Genomic DNA, 20,243 nt, shown 5'->3' on the forward strand with positions numbered 1-20,243 from the left:
GTGAGCACGTGTTTTTGTTTTCTTTTTAATCGGGCTGTTTTTGTTTTATATTTTTAATGGTTTCAGCAAATGCGCGATAGGGACATCAGAAAACGGCTTAACATATAATTGTATCGATCGAATTCGAACCAAGACTTAAGGCGTGGTTATCGAACACCTGAACCACTAGGCTACCCGACCGTCCCACTTAGGAGGGGCAAGCACCGTGAGTCTGAAAGCGTTTTTCAGTCATTTCACGGTTAGAGTTGCCAAAACAAGTGCGAGACTCGAACCTCCGTTCAACAGACTAATCTTATTACGAAGACTTACATCTGTTCTGAATAAATTACGCAGTGAATATATGACTACAGTACCCAAGAATAGACATGGCGTCTTCCCAAGGTTAATGTGTGCATCGGTGGAGTTGTCATTACATGTGCGTTTTCTAAAAAACATACATTTCCCATTCCCTGGAGGCGTTAAAATGATTGTTTTTCAAGGGTGCAATTATATTCGTCTCCCTTGGCACGTGTGACATATGCGGTATTCATTGATACTGCCTCCCAGATCAGATCTAGGGCTGCTTAACTCACTTCTGTTGTCAAGGATGATGTTCCCATCACTGATGCTCTGTGTACCAGCATCCAAAACGCCCGCTACTCCGTACATCATTACACACATGGCAAGACATCATGTTGCCAGTCTCACTGGTGGCTCGTCACGTGACAGAGTGACAGAACATGTTCTCGCTTTCGTTGTGAAGTTAGTCTTTCTCAGTAGATGAACCACATTATTTTTGCCTACTGCCTGGCCCTTCCTGCAATGCTAAAGCCTTAAATTAGCAAGTCTAGATTTCCTCACGTTCACTTTTACTGGGGCTCCTTTAATTTAAATGGGTCTATTTGTAACTGTCAAAATAATACATTCAGGGACTAAACGTTGGTCTATGATGGAGTCGACGATGTGTTCAACCCGAGTCAAGCCGGAACGAGCCGAGGCGATCTGAGTGAAATGTATACGAAGACCGCGCCTATATAGGCGCATTCCCTTCCTTGGGGGTCAGGAGTCGCTACCATAGGAGGCAGGGTACAACAAACACCAAATTTTTACGTTTTGTGGTATGGCGCGTCCTGGGCTCGAACCACCGACCTTTCACTTCCTGTAGTTTCAGGAGTTGTGATGAATGAATAAGTATGATTTTACGCCGCTTTCAGAGAATACCCATTAACATCGCGACAGTGAACTGTTTCACACACTGTACCCGGCGATAGAACACAAACTTAAGTCATAACCAGTCATGGGGGACATAGGTCAGAAAATAAACAGCCACATATCCAAACTGTCTGTCTAATCACAACTAAACTCCCATACGTCACTTCTTCATCCGAATTACGTACAGTACCCCAACTCTGACGTACGCGTTCTTGCCAAACAGATGTTTCCCTGTCACAACAAGTCCGTCTTTTCACCAGGTTCCTCACCCCGACACAAACAACGTCTGATAACGCCTTCTCAGGAAGGTCGTCTGCTCGTAATGAAAACACGATGCAGAGATCAGATACATCTGCTCGGTGACGCTTCACACCATCGCAATGCTCCCAACACAGTAGATGTATGCTGGTGATAGAGACAGCTTCCCAATGACAACGAATACAACAAGGCTGATAAGTTAACGAGTTCTTTAGATAACATGAAATGATATCTCTTGGGGAATGATATCTCTTGGGGGTGCAGGGAGCACTCTATCTCAAGTCTTTGATGTTAAACAAGGTCAAACCCATTACACACCATTACGGTTGAACTGCGTGTTGTGACCTCTACTGGATCCCCCAGCCGTGACCTCTTGCTTCTGATGTATTCCTACGCGTTAGAAACATTGTAAACAAGAATGGCTGCTTCTGGGACAGCTGTTTTCAAGAAAAAGTGTTCTGTGCATTTTTGGAGCATGTTCAGAGAATGTAAAACGGGTTCACCATCGAACATTTCACAAATCTATAACATAAACAACTGCAAACCATGCACAGTTCAATAAACAAGTTCCAAACTGTAATAAAAACTGTTCACAATGCTAACTGAACTTCAACCAATAGCTACTGCGATTAGTCTTTTTGTGCTCGTGTAAATAAGTAAGTTGAACTTTGGGGTTTTCACAGAAAGTTTTGGTTGGAAGGACAGTGAGGCAGCCTATGAAGGAACCGCTGGTCGTGAGCGAATGGTCATGCTGGCCACCAAACAGCAACATCCAGAATTGGTGCTCATAGTATCGATCACCGGATTACCTGGTACAGACATGATTATTTACAGCCGAGCTGTCCTGCTCGAATGTCGAACTGGTTTGTAAACAGTAGACTAGTCTCTGAAATGAACATATTTAACCGAACAAACTTCATAGTAAAAAACATAAACACATGAAATGGAGCCCTGAGACTTCCCTCATTTTCAGAAGCTATGGGAATCTAGACTAGTCTCATTTTCTAGACTTACATGGGCTTTCTTGGATATATTTGCTGCAGGGTCTGTATGACAGACTATGTAAACAGCTACCCCATCTCCCCTCCGTTCTTAATAGTCTGTCTACTACAGAGTATATTTCTGCCAGCGTAGAGAAACCAAATCTTACCAAATTCATACTAAATCAGATGCCGAAAGGGTTAATCTGTACTACAAAAAAGGTTACTTTCGTCGTGATTACTGTTTGAGACGGGAACCGATCGATTTCAAAACTAATATTACTGAAAGGAATATATTATTGATGGCGGTCTGACGATAACAATGCTGGACTTCTACAAAATTCAATATCTCTCTTCCGTGACAAGAGAGCACAGTCATACGTTATTCTGAGGATAACACTGCACTGTAAAGCTTCGCAGTGCCAAGTCTAACGAGTGTATGTACGTTACAGGGTGGAGGTTTCTGCTTCCCGAACATTTAAGCCATTCTCCGTCCATCTCGAACATATATCAACTATTCTGACCTCGACACATTAGGTGATATTCAGTATATCAAAAGCAGGGAATAATCCCTTATCTTGACTATCACCGATACAATTACAGACTATTCGTAGTGCCTGTTTGCCATTTAACGCCTTTCAGCTGTGTTCAGTCAGTCAGATAATCGTGTCTGGGGCAGACACCAAATAATATATTATATGTTTATCTGAATGTTGTTTAATCTCATCAAGATTCTAGCTACATGTCTGTATATAATCGAGTCTTGACCAAAGATCAACAGCATGAACATCGATGTGCCCAATAGGATACCATGACACGTGTCAGCCCAGTTAACAAGCCTGACTACCCGATCCCGTTAGTTTCCTCCTTGATTGATGACGACTAATCCTCAGCCAGATCCTCAAGGACATAAACCGATTACTATAAATCTGTGACGACACCTGGTGTTCACGAGGACATTGTCCTGCTGCACTGTCCTGCATAGGTGGTTAAATAAATCCCCAAGCCAAGCATCAGTGATGTGGCTCTGTGGATGAAGATTCTCTGTTCACACCGAAAGCCGGGGTTCGATTCCAAGATGGGCGCACTGGGCATATTTTAGACTAACGCTTAGTCTCTGTGTATATAATATTGATTGTAACAAACAAATCCTCTAAATCATCATTTAAATTCATCTAAAGGAACTCAGGGGAGACAAAAGATTTAGAGGAAACCTAGACTTGCTTCCTTTAGGGCTTTAGCATTGTAGAGATTCGAGGCAGTAGGGAAAATAACGTGGTTCAGCGACTATGAGACAGACAAGGCACATATTTGCAACCGCCGCAGTTCCTGACACATGGCTGAGTGCACTCCAAAATCATTCTAATTTATTTTCTACCTGAAAAGACCAGTCATCAAACCATTTACATTGTGTGCACGCTTTACTTTCAGGATAACCCTCCACCTCTACAAGTCCAAGATGAAGCCTAACAAAAACGACCTGTCCCCTACGCAAGCAGTAAGACGCCCATTAACAATCAAGTACAGATATATTTCGCAGCCCCACCCCAATCCCTGCCCTACAAACAAGTCCGTGTTTAATTCCAACAGTGTACCGTTATCCCGTGGCGTCCACACAGCTCTTTTATACGCTGGCCTACTTTTCCAATCTCGCCATGTACATTGATAATCAAATCATCTTTCGCACCCCATTTCCCAAAGAGACCCACCGACAGTCCAGTGGCTCTTTCATCACTGAATCTTCGATGAACACGTGTTCTGTGGGGCAGAGGGAAGCACCAGAACCCCCTTGGTCTTTGTGGATTTCTTGAAACGATTACATGTCACGCAACAGCACTGTACAGTGCAATTGACATCTTTAATCATAAACTATCAGTCGTTTTCTTAGTTCCAACTGCAGTTGTTCTTGTATTTCTAATTCTACTGCTTAGCGCGCGTTGTCATGGTTACAGACGATTAGTTTTGTACTATAGCGCGTTGTCATCAAGTCACGAGATGTGAAGTCATCTGACGTGTGGAACATCCACTGCGGCACAGGCATGTTTTTGTCAGTGTCGATGTTGAATATTATGGTACTGAGAAACAGTGTACCATAACATGTTAACACAAACAGAACAGCCCTCACAGCGTCCACCTGGTGAGTGCAGATGGATACTGTACATAAAAGAAGGCCTCCGTAAGACGAGGGTTTGAATCAGATTTTAGCACTGTTCCAAGAATATCACCGCGGGGGAAACGGGAAGAAAGCTTACCCATTTCGGAATCGAACCCGGACCTATCGGCATGACAGACGAACCACTTTATCACTGTATCACTACAGGTCGAGGCAGTGGTGATGTAGCATAGTAGTTAAAGTGTCTGCTCGCCACGCCGAAGACCCGTGTTCGATTCCCCATGTGGGTACAAATTCGTGAAGACCATTCCTGGTGTCCCCCGCCGTGACATTGCTGGAAAGCGACATATAATAGAACTTACTCACTGGTCGACAAATTAACATAGGAGCTTAAAGAAAATTGGAACATTTTATTAACTGTTGATCAATGTTACCTACATAGGCACAGTCTGTGAGGCACATTTCTGGTAACGACATATTGCCAAAAGCTCAGTCACTATGTTAATATTCTATTCAAAAGGCTTCAAAATAATCAACGTATCTTAACTGCAGTTCTGTTCTAATAACATCATATGAGAAAAATCGTGAGTTCTATGCACAGCTTTGACTACTATATTTTGTCGCTCTAGTTTACATGTAATACTTTTTCCACAATTGGATGAATCAGAAATTCTAATCCTCCCTCGAGATAGCACTGTTCCTGACACGTCAGGTATCATCTAACACCCGCTCATATAACTGCAGGTTGTCGGGCCATATCATGAGAACTACACGAGGAGCGTCATTCAATGTTACTTCAAGAGATATCTCAGTCCCAGGGGTCGGGACTAGGGAGGGGCTGGGGAATTATATCTGCGGGTAATTGATGGGCGTGCACGGGTATTGCGCTATCATCAGGACAGGTTCTGAATCAGTTCTATCACACAAATCCCTGGTCTGTCTCACAATCCCATAACCACTTGTTTCTCTACCTAGTCAACATTTCCACAGGTTCAGGAATCTCTCAAGTCAGCGGGGCTGCTTTTCAATTTAAATGGGCTTATTTGTCACTATACAATTATGTATATTCAGAGACTAAACGTTAGTCTATCAATCCCCGAACCTCGACGTTACCTCTGCCATCTTGTCTTGCCCCAAGGCTATACTAAATGCTAAACCCTTGGATGTATACATGTAGTCATTCTATCCTTCATATAGGCAAGTTTAGATAAGCGGACAGTCTGCGTATAATTGTAGGGAATTATCATTTTAACTATTAATTGTTGCCTTAGTGACTCGTGCAAGTCTATCTTCCGCCATGGTCTGTAATACTATAGACCAAAACAACGCCAGTTAATTATGCATTAACATAAGCGTTCGTCTAGTTAAAATGCGCATTGTTTGTTACTGGTGAAACGAGTTTGTTTTGTCCTTTATATAAGCTTTATATACATCGAACCTGGTCCTCAAAACAATGAAACGTATAATATGTGTGTGTTTCATTAATATAGTTGACAGTGTTGAAAACTCGAATCCGTCAATGGTACAGCCATGAGGTGGCTTGTTTGTTGCCTGTGTAAAAGAGGTTAAGAAGGTATAAGCGTGGTTTGATCTCAAACTATCAAACAACTTGCTAATCAAACAAAATGTTTGACTAGGAAAGAACCACGGAGAGGAAGATTAACTCCGACGTTGCCAAGTATTCGTTACGACATCGCCAACAAAACAAATATCTCAAACGTGACATCATCGGGTGGCCCGGAGGTACGTGTGTTCGGTCACAACACCTAGTACATGGGTTCTGTTCTACCGTTAAAGCACCCTGTTTAGGTGTAAGTCCACATGACTCCTAAATCGCGCGTAAACGTCATCGCCATCTGGTTCTACCGCTTCCACACTTTACTCATTACGATGTGGGGCATGAAGGTTGATCGTTAATATTCCAGAAACAACTGACCGACTTTACATCAGAAGCAATAATGTCAGACGCCACAACATTTGGAACTGCTGTCCACAGGAACTCAAGTGTATTAATGATCCTTTGATGCGGATGAATATAGGTCAACTAAGATGATAGCACACTACATGTACATCTTATCTGGCACATCTTTAATGGAAGAACCATATAATTGAGCTGGCGGCGGGCTGTTGTTGCAGGACTATAAAAGCTGTGAGCAGGCTGCCCAGAGGAACTAATGGTTAAATACATTACACGAAGTTGAATAAATCATCTGATTAGGAGTCGGGCGTTGTGGCAGTCAACAAAACAGATGAGAAATTAATTCGGGTCCTGATTTCATTCGTCTAATCTTATTGGATGTGACGTTGAGTCAAGAACATGTAGCTTTGTTCCAAGGCTGTGTGCTGAGCATTGATGACAAGTCGGAAACATGAAGCCTTGCTCCACTGAATACTTAGTCAATGATAATAAATTAATTCAATCCTTTAAACAGGCAGGTCTCGCAGGCTGTTATACTGACTCTGAAGCAAATATGTCGTAAAAAGCTCACGCAAGTTTAGAATATGTGGCAAGTCTAGATTTCCATAGTTTGAAGAAAGTCTTAGGGCTCTTTTTCATTATATTCGGTATTTGTAAACAATTGACTATGAATAATTTTAGTTATGATTTTTTTTATTTGTACAATATGTTCATTTACGAGACTAGTTGTCAGTCTAGCAGGTCTCGATAAGAGTCTAAGGACGCCAGTATGTTAGGTATATCTCTTTCAAAAATTCATTCAATCAAATAGTTATTTCCTTAGAGGACTGTGCAAGTCTAGGGAACAATGACATCAACATTGGCACCACAAAGATGGCAGCGAGAAGACCAAATCGAAAGAAACGCGAATCGGGGATCTACAATCCGTATGTATATACATATGTCGTATTTTTAGACAAACATTACATATGAATACAGTTAACGTTGATGATGATTTGAACCCAAATGTAATTAGAATGCATCCCCTAGGCTGGTCTTGTATGGTGGTAAATTTTAACTCAAGCATAATCTGTCGTGATGTTTATAGAGGACACTCAGGGAAAACATTGTCAAGCAGTCCTGAATTCCACTGGGTCTTTGCACAGCAATGCGTAGTTATAAAAAAGTGTTTTTTTCCGATGTATCCTTTGAGGCCGAAGAGCCTTCGACCTGTACTTGAATCAATATTTTTTAAAGCTCCGTTTTCCCGTGGTTTGCGGTGAGGGGTTAACTTTTTATATGGAAGTAGGTCACCTAAACAGGACTTTACCAAAAAACAAGGGCATCTGCGTTTTCTACAGACGTGATGCCACATATAGTCGGGCAAAGGTTTAAATTCACTGATTACAATTATCTGCCAGTATAAACCCATTTCACACAATTCATATTTAATGCTAAATGCGTTCCAGCTTTGTTAACTGTTCGGGAGATAAAGAAATAATTCATAATGTCTTAGAAACTATATTTTTTCAAAACAGTAATAAATATTACCTCAAAGCCATTTGCGTACGGTAAAAGGATTTGTGCTATCATTTTAAAAAATAGGGAGATGGGGAGGTGAGTATAATCTATCATATAGGCTGACAACTCGTCTCTGGAATGACAACATTTCATAATAAAAAGAAATGATTTTATGAAAAAGAGCCCTGACACTTTCTTCATCATCCGCCTGAAACTGAAAATCTAGACTTGCAACATAATCTAGAGTTGCATGGGCTACCACAATGTTAGAACAAGTCTTCACGCAGTAATCCATGCTTGTTGTAAGAGTCTAATGGATTATGGTCGGTGATTTGGCGAAACATGTCAAAATGCGTCGACCGATGCTCACGATGTCAATCTCTTGTCTTGTCCAGATTCGATTAGATATAGACCGACGTCATATAGCTGGAATATTGCTGAGTGCAGAGTTCAGCAATAAACAAAACAAAACGAACACGTGCAGATGTTACTGAGCACATAACAAACAGTATAGTAATAATCCACATGTTCTTCGGCGGCATCCCCATCATCCCTGATTACTCAGTGGACCTCATGGATCTACTGATTGTTTCCAACCCCTTGTCTATGTCTCCCAAAGGTCGGAGAGTGCTTACTCCTGGCTGTACATACACCTGTAGAGCCATTGTACCAAGTGCATCTGTGTTACATCACAACACATTCAAGGTTCCCAACGTAAACACTGTAAGGCTGTGCTGTGTCCGATTTCCAAATTACGCCATATTGCGTTACCACCTGTGCCAGCTGCAGGTTCTCCATAAACAGCTGCAGCTAGATTAGGTGCTTGTGGGAAAGAAAGGAACCTCGATTATCCGTTTATCAGGTCTTGATGCTGTTGTGATAAGTGCTATCTTCGTCTCAGTGTGACGTAACTGTCTTAGTCTGTCTACTTACTGTAAACAGAATTTCTTTTGCAACAGTTATTTAATGTGATAATTATGTTTAGCATAATTATTTTTAACAAGGATAATCAGATTAAAACGAATTATGGTAACGAATGGATCAAGGTCATTCATCCTGACAAAATGGAGATAAAACTGGATAACCGAGGATTATTTGTGAGCGGGATTCTTCTTCGTGTAATAGCGCCCCACTCTACAGAGTATGGCTCACCATATGTCTGCACTCATGTCGAGATTAGTGCACATGTCGGGAATCGAAAAAGGTTTTCTGTGTATCATGCGAATTTACCAATGTGCAATTCATCTTAATATCCAAATCCCATTACACGTTTGGGTTGATTTGGAGATGGATTTCATCTTTAATTCTGTAAATGCTATTGGGTGTTCGTTATCATAGGCATCGAATTCCACTTTCGAAATGCGATACACAGTCTACGGGCCTGACAACCCGATATTACAACATGCATTGTTTGCCATCTGTAACTCGGATCTTCACGGTGGTATCCCGATCACTACTTCGGAGGCGAATTTTCAAAACAGACCATGAAGATAGATGAACGCTTAGTTTCTTATCATATCATTTTCAATGAAAAATACTATTCTAAACAGGAGCCCAAATGAGGCGTGGGATTTGCCTCGGTTGGAGACTTTACATTACAGAAAAGGCTGGATAAAGAACTCTGGTTCTTCGGTTGTTGTTTATGCCGCACTCTGCAGTATTTCAACTACATGGTCTGGACCAGCCAGTCCAATGACCAGCAGGACTGACGAACTGTGAGACTGACTCGCTGTGATGGTTGCAACTCTCAGTTCCGGAATCCTAAACTAATTTTGAAACTGACGTTTTGAGCATACCCTATGGCCTACCTAGATATTACTAGATAGTGCAACGCACCATCTACCAGGAATATGATCTTCAAAGCAGGACTGACGATAACACCGCCCTACATCCTCCCATCATCTTATAACTCGCTGTAAAGATCATGTTCCCCCCTGCGCTTAAATCTGGGGCAGATCCTTAAGCCGTGAGCTGAACATCTGAAACTCTACTCTAGACATCGAAATTGTTCGTTACCGACTTTCTAAAAGACACCCCACACCAGGTATTATTATCAAATAACGTTAGCTGTTGTCTTTTCTTGACACGGGGTCGCATCTTCTTTAAACGCAGACTTAGACATTATGATGTATGCATATGTGACAACTATTACTGCAGGACCGACTATATGGAAGTCTGCCGATCCTCCAAATAGGCTGTTACTATCACCGAAGGGTGCTAGTGGCCTACTATCCAACAAAATACCAAAGTTCGGTTTCACTACGTTTTAGTTGACTGTTAAATGTATAAAATATCAATAGTTACGTGTTGCTGAGGTGTGTGGCGTGTGGGTGAGTGAGTATGATTCTACCCATCTTCCAGGAATACCACAGTCGAATTTCTAGTCTGTCTCACAGTCCCTGCATCACATAATATTCCCTACGGCCAACCCCACCTTGCAAAGCTAAGCCTTAAAGTCAGATTTCTCCGAATGTCTGGTCTACCTGGGGCGCCTTTTCAGTTTGTATGTGTTAGTTTGTTACAAGAAAAATCATACATTTATATAGCATTAGTCTATCGAATTCCTACCGTAGAGGTGACGAGAGATCGTTTTAACCGATAGACCCTTTTGATACTTGGCGATACCAAGCAGCTCACTTTTGGGAACCCATTGAGGAACATATTCAGGAAGTACCCAGGAATATAAAGAGGCAGGTGTCTCCTCAAGTACAGTATCATGATCAACCCCATCCTTTACATGTCTCGGAAGGGCAGATGACAATAACTGGACCATAAACCAATTTCCCCGCCCAATAATCTTCCCATTTCACAGTCCACTGGTCAAGTGTACATGGACATTACTCGAGCAGATTGAGCCATCATCTGACCCTCCCATTCCACGCCACCAACGTTGCTGGAGATTTCGCACATCCATCCGATCGATTCAGATTTCATTACAGAAGCACGATCTGGTTGACCGTGGAATTCCCCTGGATATGTAGATAAATGAAAGGAGTAATTGGTAGCCGAGAAGATCTGGACACGTACGTACGTGGAGAGTCTCGCCGGTCAAGGTGAGACTACTCAAACAAGCATGTGAATGTTTAGTCGGAGATGAAAGGGAACACCAGCAGATGGGGTAAAAGTTCATCCTTCATTGATCGAGTGCACTCCTGACGTAGCCGCGCAGTCGATATATAGTGTCCGTGGTTATATTTAAACCTTAATCATCTTCTGTTTGATGCTTGATTGGCAACTATGGGTGGTGTTTTCTTTGATGTAATGAGTTTAGTATGGATTTTAATTTAAGAGGGAAAACATTGCAAGCAAATAACGTTTAGATGGTAATGCACTGCGCATACGGTTCAAGAAGAACAAGACAAGGGCTATATATGCTGCTGGATAGTTGGAAGAACACCCATATTTTACATAGCAATAATCAGTGTGTCATGGGTGGTGGATATGGTAATTGACAGCCCTACAATTATGGATGATGGTTTGTTTGTGAATTATAACGTTTGCATGTAGGTACATATTAATGGTGAAAGTTTTCCTGATCTTATGAACATTAAGGCCTGCTACGTTAATAATATAAATCAATGTGAAGAGGCACGGACTTGACACGAACATATTGAACAGTAAACACACGGAGAAATTGTGTTTTGTGAACAATTACAACTTTAGCATAAGGTAGTCGTGCTCTCAGATAAACCCACTACCATCCATTCTTTGGATCTACTGCCACACATACTTTCCGATCTGCAGGCCTGTTACCGTTTATTTCGGAACAATGCCATGGAATATGTACTTGGTCTTAAACCATTGTCACTATACGTTTTTTTTTGCTGTCAGTTACATTTGTCATGTTATTGTTTGTAACTAATGTACACATAATTAAAAACAAATAAAAATGTTTTGCCGTGCAAAACAAAATAGAAACAACAGTTAAGTGCTTTGCCATTCATAGCTAAATGTTTTTTAATAGTGTAAATGTAATTTTCTTCTAAAATAAGACATGTTGCCCTCCAAAATTTCCATAGCTTCTGAATCAACACTTGGCAATGAGATGTACTTTTCATTGGCACCGTGTTCAAGGAATGCAGATGAAAATTACCAACTTTCATGCTTTGGGGATGTAATTTTGAAACAAAAACCCAAATTCAATACTGCTTACGGAATATGTTAAAGCAGAACATTGAGAACTCCCTGTTCAAACCAAATACCTTTGTACAACCCTGACTTCATCACAAAAGTACAACGTGAGAAATGATCTGTTGTATGAATGTTGTACTATCAGCTGTTCCGGCTCATCCTTCATCACACCCTGGTCACTTCCAACTGTGATAAAAATTACAAGAATGCTAGTCACGTGACAAACAATACTCCTCTCCGTGACAAATAATACTCCTCTCCGTTCTTCAAACCCACTGAAAGAAACAAGACGTGGATCCATGTGTGATTTTGAATGAAATTAATAGGAAAGCCTATTTAAAATGATCAGATGTTTCAAGAATGAATTTCTTGTGTTTGCTTTCCTGATCTAAAAAGATCTGTGAGGTTTGTTTAGCAAATAGTTCACGTTGTTTATATTGACAAGGATATGGGTGTATGGTAAGATAAATAGAATTTATGTAAATTGTAGGAGGTTGTTACAATAACCTAGCTTCAATGTTGTCTCTGAACAGAAACCTTCTCACAAAGACAGACAAAACAAACTGGTTTTGTTGACAACCATTGATGTCACTGGTCTCAATAGATCATCATCATGTACGTTCCCAACAAGTGACAAGTTCTAAATTCTGACTGACATTTTTTAACGTTTCCTTCAGCTGTTGCTAATCTGTTCGCTAAGTTATCTCCTTCAAGGATTACAGATCCGCTAACCTGTTGCTTGCTAATGTGTTCTGTAATATGAAGTTAAGATGAAGATAAATAGCCTAATGGCCTTTTTAAATACACTGTTTGCTTGGAGACAACACCGGTAGACCGCAACACGTGTTTTACAAGACAAAGGAAGGCCCCAAGTCAATTTCAGAGGCATGTCTCAGGTAACATAAAGGGTAGGACATTGCACTTTGTGTCCATAGAGGTATTAGTAGGTCTAAACTCGATTCTATTATTTATTCATGACGTCATGAGTATGGTATACTTACACATACGCAGCCGTTTTATGGGCTTCACATATAGTAAATGACTCTCTGTGGCTGAAGGGTTGTGTGAGATGTGCATAATTCATATTTCAAATGTCAATTTCGAAAAAGTTCTGTAACAGGCTGGCTTCCTTAGTACTATTTAGATTTGTCTCTTTAAATGATAGAATTGCTATACTTTCACGGACTTAACAGCCTTGGGGTAAGGCTATTTTGTTACCTGTCCCGGATAATTAAACAATTTGTCGGACATGCATGGGCCTCTGCAATAGTCGCAGTTTTCCGGATGCGGCGTAATACAATAATCACGAACCCCTTTGATGGTCATGACAAAAAGGTTGAGTTGAGTATCAGACGATGTGAGATTCTATGATCTCTGATCTCACTCAGTTACTGAAAAAGTTCATAGGTTGAAACAACAACTAGCAACTGATGTTCTTAATTGGACATTTACAGTATTTTGTGTATATATTTCCACTTCACAGTACGTGGAACCTAATACACGGCTTGTGTGAAAGTTACTCCAGATGTTGATAGGCAAGATACACGAGAACAATGTCGGAACTGTTATCTCAAAAACTTCTTGTCTTTAACTTCGTGGTCACGAGCGTGATACCTTTCTCCTGCTTTCGCCTGTCAGAAGATGTCGTCATCCCAACATCAAATACGTTCATGTTGTTTCCATTTGGTTTCTTTCTTCAGAAAGTATATAGTTGTAACTTTCACATTAAGTATTACTCAGTAACCGTTCCGTTTCGTTCCATATCATTCTTCAATTAGTATATATTCGTACCTATCTTTATCGTCTCTCATTTTCGACATAATGAAAGTGATGTCGTTCCCTTTCTTTCACCCATCAGTATATAGTCGTAATCCTTACAAGATATCTTACAGCTGTTTAGTTTCTTTCTTCACAACGCATATAGTTGTAAATATCATATCAGTTACTTCTAGTTTTCAAATGAAAACAGCTGTACTTTCGATTTTGAGTATGAAAATGTATTTACTGGTAACCTCGACAACACGGCATCGTTTACTTCACGCCAGTTAACGAGGTCGTCATTATCGACATTTTTAATACACGATGTAGACGCTGTCAACATAAATACATGCCAGACTAATTTGATGCAAAACACATGGTGTATTTTTCATGCCGATTCATAATTGTCTGTGGAAGTGGGTGGTTACTTTGTGACGTTATGAATACAGTAGCGTTTGTCTATTGTTATAATTAGGTCAGAAAACGTGTCTGTTGTTATAATTAGGTCAGAAAGTGTGTGTGTATTTTGCTACAGGATTTATTACGCCTGGCAGATTACAATACATGTGACAAGGTGCACTCGTGACGTTGTATTGTGACATCAGTAATTATACGGTTCACTCACAGTAGTTAATAACTTGAGTCAGAAAACATACAAAGTACATCACAAATGATCTTCCCGATATTACCTAATGATGATCGTAATAGAGATATTGATGAAGATGATGACAATAATGTTTATGATAATGACAAAATGAGACAAAATGAATTGATATTGACATTATTAAATCGCAGTTTATGTATTGTAACACTACAGATGATGGTATGAACTCTTCAGTAACCTGAAAATAATTATGTTAATAATTATAATATATAAGACGCTGACTAGTTATAATGAGGATAAAGAAATGAAGGTATATATTATGGTGATATACAATGATATATACAAGTATTGATATTCATGGTACCAGATGGGGCATTCCAACTTGATGACCATCATGATGATGATAATGATGATGATGATGATGATGATGATGATGATGATGATGACAACAAAGAGGTTATTACATGCATTACAATAACGATTGTTATTATAATACCGTGAATACCGGATGTCCATGTGAGCTGGTGATATATGTCCAGGGGATATAAAGAAAGATTCGATCAATACATCCATTCCCATTGTAAGATGTAGTTTAAAAACGCTGAAAATGTAGAATATTACGAGTGAAGACGTCGACGAGAAAGTGTACTTACCAACATCGTTGATTTCGTTGATGTTGACCTTGAGCGATGCTCGCCGCAACATCGTACTAACAGCATTCAGATCATTCTCCTTTATGTTATCCAGAAACACCAATTCATCCGGGAATCGAACTTTGGGTTTACACTTATTCTGTTTAGCTAACAAACTAGCCCTTCGACTCATTGTCCCTCAGAGACAATAAACGGACAATGGCTATTTGGTCAGGCTAAACGCCTGTATTCTCCTCCTCAAGTCGATAGCACTGCACGCTGGTGTATTTCCACCGATATTCACCACACCGTAACACAATACTCGATTCCTGCAAGGAGCGACATTGGCAGCACTGTTCTTTGTTTCGTCTCCACAAAGCGATCAGCTGATTCCTGCTACAGAACCAAATCGAAAGCCGTGATGGAATATCAGCAAGCGAGTTGCTTAATTAGCTAGTCTCTCTCCACAGCGCTTAGACTCCCGACTGCACTCGATCGCTAAAGCTTCTGCAATATCCAACGAGTACACTCACTCGATATAAACACTCCGCGCACAATGCGCGTATATCTTCAATTATGGATCTTTGTAAACACCACTCTCTCCAGCCACGAGGTTACGATGCGCTGGACCCTCCTGTACAGCTGTCAGACCCTCAGTGTGAAAGTAAGATAGCTGTCCCGCGCTATCAAGGCTACTCTCCGGTGTTCCTATACGGCAGATGCCACCAAATACACAAACACTGCTGTCTCTATACTCTCCCTGTAGCACCGCAAAGCTGTTCTGTTACGCGGAGAACGGAAAACGATCAGCGCTCAGTGTTCAACTTACTCAAAGTTAGCGAGCTCTTCTCGAGACGTGTGTCAACACTGACATCCTATGTAGCGCGGGAATGCCGCTCTCGCTGCTTCTCTGTGCTGCAAGAAATCCAATACTTGGTTGTAAAACAAATCAGCCATGACGCTACTTACAAGGATGACTATTGGCTAGGGTGCTTGTAATAATGAATTTGATTGGTCGCTTCAAGACTGTCTGATGGCTTCTGACACTATGAGTACCATATGAGCCCACAGACTGCTAAAAGCTTTGACGGGTTAATTATAGAAACAGTGGCACAATGCATAATTCATTGCAAACACAAGCATCAGTTATTACGTATTACATAAATAAACATTATCTGGTAGCAAAACTGACAGGAATAGCAGTAAACGTACAAAATCTAAAAACACAGTAAAACATGGTTTAATTTTTTTTTGTGATTTCTTAAAGTTTAATGGCATTATAATGGCAGAATCTTCCACTATCCTTTTAAATTTAGTTTCACCATAGGTATTAGTCCACTGATTTTCACACCGTTGATAACACTCTTCCAGCATGTGAACGACAATATATAATCATGATTGTATTTCCACTCTGAAAATATATGGGCAAATATATCAGGCTCTCAAATTTGGTAAACCAACTCTTTCACCCCTCGGTTACACAGCCATGTCACTGACACATAACCAATGTTTATGGTATGTACAAATATACAAAAATGTAACAGTATACCAATAGCATGAAAAAGAAAGAAAATACATTTCTTCGTTACATCTGAAGGATAAAGCATTATCTTCCCCCGAACATATGTGTGTCATATCATATGTAAGTATGACAAGTCTCTTCAAACAATCTGGTGGATAAAACATGTATCTGCCTCTGAACATATGTTTGCGATATGTAAGTATGACAAATCTCTTCATAGCATCTAAATGATAAAGCATGTACCTACCTCTGAGCATGTGCGTGTGATATGTAAATATGACAAGTCTCCTCGTTACATTTGAAGAATAAAGCATGTATCTACCTGTGCACATCTCTGTTTTTTTATGTTTGTATGACAAGTCTCTTGGTGACGGATAGGGTGCTATCTACCTTTGCATATCTGTGTCTCAATGTAAGTATGACAAACCTCGTCATTATATCTGATGAGATACAAAAGAGCATAACAAAAACATACAAGAAAAGTATGTAAGTCTCTTCATAAGATCTGAAGAATAAAACATGTATATACCTCTGCACATCTCTGCATCCTGTGTAAGTATGGCAACCCCCATGTCATCACATCTGAAGGCGTCTGAATGTTAACTACCTCCACACGTGTTCTGTATCAATAATTGGCTGTATTATAGCACGGATATAGGCGACTTCCTGTCATTATGACGCCTATACCAGTCACAAGGGTCGTACTGAGTACGAAATCGTCACTGACATATAACCAACCATATGGCAATATATGTGAGGGAATATGGCTTTGTGTATAACACCCTTGATAGGTAATATGTCCACATACTTTGTTACAATAGATGGAACCAAGTAAATATATCTGATACTGTTTTTAACACAGATTTGCTTCGTTAGCGAAATTAGACTGATGCTTGACACAAGCTATTCGGTTCATGAACGGTGTGCCGTTCCCACCTACTGTCCCTTTTAGTGTACCGTTCATACTAGTGCCCGTTTTAGTGTACCGCTCAACCTACTGCCAGTTTTAGTGTACCGTTCACACCTAGTGCCCGTTTTAGTGTACCGCTCAACCCACTGCCAGTTCTAGTGTACCGTTCATACCTAGTGCCCGTTTTAATGTACCGTTCATACCTAGTGCCCGTTGTAGTGTACCGTTCATACCTAGAACCCGTTTTAGTGTACCGTTTAATCTACTGCCCGTTTTAATGTACTTTGTGCTTCTTTAGTGAGTTACCAATAGGTAACGAAAGACGCATATAGCCTTAAACAAATGTATATAAGTATATCGGATCATACCACACAATTAGCAGACAAAACTAGGAGATTTGCAATTTTCAACAGGATGCGTGAATTCTGTTTTGAAACTAGACGTCAGTTATTTCTAGTATTCTTTTACATGTTTATATTTGACCCAGAATCCTTTCTTTTCGTGAGTGACATTTGTCACTAAAAACTAATACTAAAAAGAGAAGACGGTTTAATAATTTTATTCGTTCTTTGTGTATATGAACAAACAGGTCTCTATTACTTTGTTCAATATATCTAAACTGTTTCCTTCATGAGTGAAATGTACACATGCCAATAGCAATCATATAACAAGTACTACAATTTATAACGATCTCATATACCGCTAAATCGCTAAATTAATACCGCTAAAGAAGTACATGTCAAAAGTTTAGTTTACCTACATTACCTTTATGTAAGTTTCACAGAGGACACAACGCACAGTTCATAAGTATGTAAAGCAAAGAAAAATGTGTTCATAACACCTTAATCAATCTCAATTTCCGCTAGTGATATGCATGACAAAGTGGAAACGAACTGACGTTTCCTCGTCAACGTCATTCATCACCATCATTTTACGACCACTGACACGTTGTTCTCATGCACGTTACGCATGAAAACCTACCCAAGAGTTACAGTGATCGATTCTTGGACAGTCAAGATTTATTCAAGGCATACAGCATTAATTATCCCATATGCTGACATTATATTTTTAAATAGCTTCAAAGACTTATTGTTCTAAAATCATTTGTTGAGCAAGCATGACGCAAAGGATTGAAACACGGAAAAATATAGGTATGACAATCCATAGGTGGTTTGTGATATACGACACGTGACCAAGACGACTGTTAACGCAGTCACTTTGTTCTCAAATGCACCTCATCAGCTCCACATTTAAACTTACCAATATTACAAAAGAAGCAAATAACAGGCACATTTTATCTGAAACAGGAATGGCTTCGCGTCGTAAGTGTTAATATTTTCCTCAAGGTATCGCCCCCTTTTATTCGCCACGTCAACCGTTGCATGCCTGAAGTAATGTGGGTGATAATTCAAGTATATGGCTTACTCCAAGAGAAGTGTTCAAACTGTTCAACCGAGCACAATGACTTCTCACACGACAAGCAACTCGGGAAGGTTAGTACAAACACCATGTATGGTGTGCTCGGGAACACTTCAGATCTCTTCACACGTTCACTGCAAATGAATGGCCATACAGTGCATACAATATGCCCATGATGGAACAGTGTACATGTTTTACTAACAATTTCCACGTCAGCTTCAAAGACCGGGGTTAGCGAGCACTGAATCTGATCCTTCATTTAGGTTGTTTGTTTAGGTCGTACAATAGAAGCACCTAAACTGGCTACACACCTTTATAGAGTCCTTGATGTTTTGTTGATTTTCACTGCTGTGGTGGAATGTTAAGGAGATTTAACACTGGACCATTTACAGTCGTTGCGTACCAAGCAGTGGGAATACAATGTGGGTTCACTGATTGGATAGTCAGTGCTGTTTGTTATGGACTTTGAACGTGACACACCGCTTCTTAAAGAACTTTAAAAAAATTCATATATTGTTATCCATCTTAACGTCGAACCTCCTGCTGACATCGTCTAACCTTTTGGTTGGTAATATAATGTAAATACTTTACAAAAGATAGATAGATAGATAGATAGATAGATAGATAGATAGATAGATAGATAGATAGATGTACTTTCTGTTTCGAATTCAATTGATTTCAATCTTAAGTATTCGTTTGTCTCTTTTACAACATATTGACATTTAACATGTCTTTCATGGTGAAATCAGACACTTCGGTTCCTCGGCATTTTTCAGAATTTGCTGTAATTTAGCATTCACCTACCTTTCTAGATACACTGGTTTCATATTGTTGTAGGTATCACGATGAAGTGTGTGATCTGAGTTAGTCTGGCAGTTCGGCAGCTGGTGCAACGAGATCAAACTAACATTTAGTATCTCAAAAAGTATTATCTCCTTCAAAATACATGATCCTTCCAAATTAAAGATAGAGAATAGACCCAAGGCCTAAGGCAATCTTGCCAATGTATCTTAAACATGAGTTTAGTATGTTTTCGTTTGTTTGTAGGATCTGGGGGAGAGACAACACTTAGACAGCACGTATTAAGTAATGTATCATCGAAACATACTTTCCAAGTCAAACTATTTCCCTCACAACTATTATCTACAGCCAAACACAAGACATACTCTAATCGGACGGTATGTGCCTAACTGTGGATGACCTTTGTGGTTGAGGTAATTCACGCATGTGCCTGCCAACCTTGGTATATGTCCTGGAAGCTAGAGATTGTTCCAGGCTGTTCCTGTTTACCAATGTTCCAAATATAC

The 20,243-nt window shown here is 40.1% G+C and overlaps 1 protein-coding gene across 1 annotated transcript in view; it reads right to left on the reverse strand.

Annotated features, from left to right (window-relative positions):
• Positions 1-16,002, reverse strand: part of LOC137294958 (protein phosphatase 1 regulatory subunit 27-like) — a 31,890-nt gene extending 15,888 nt beyond the window's left edge. Inside the window, exon 1 of the mRNA XM_067826189.1 lies at positions 15,107-16,002. Within this exon, the coding sequence (XP_067682290.1) occupies positions 15,107-15,278 (172 nt within the window). The 5' untranslated portion in view covers positions 15,279-16,002. The remainder of the gene's footprint in view (positions 1-15,106) is intronic.
• Between the last annotated feature and the right edge of the window lie 4,241 nt (positions 16,003-20,243).

This window comes from Haliotis asinina, chromosome 8 (assembly GCF_037392515.1).
Source record: "Haliotis asinina isolate JCU_RB_2024 chromosome 8, JCU_Hal_asi_v2, whole genome shotgun sequence".
NCBI lineage: Eukaryota > Metazoa > Mollusca > Gastropoda > Lepetellida > Haliotidae > Haliotis > Haliotis asinina.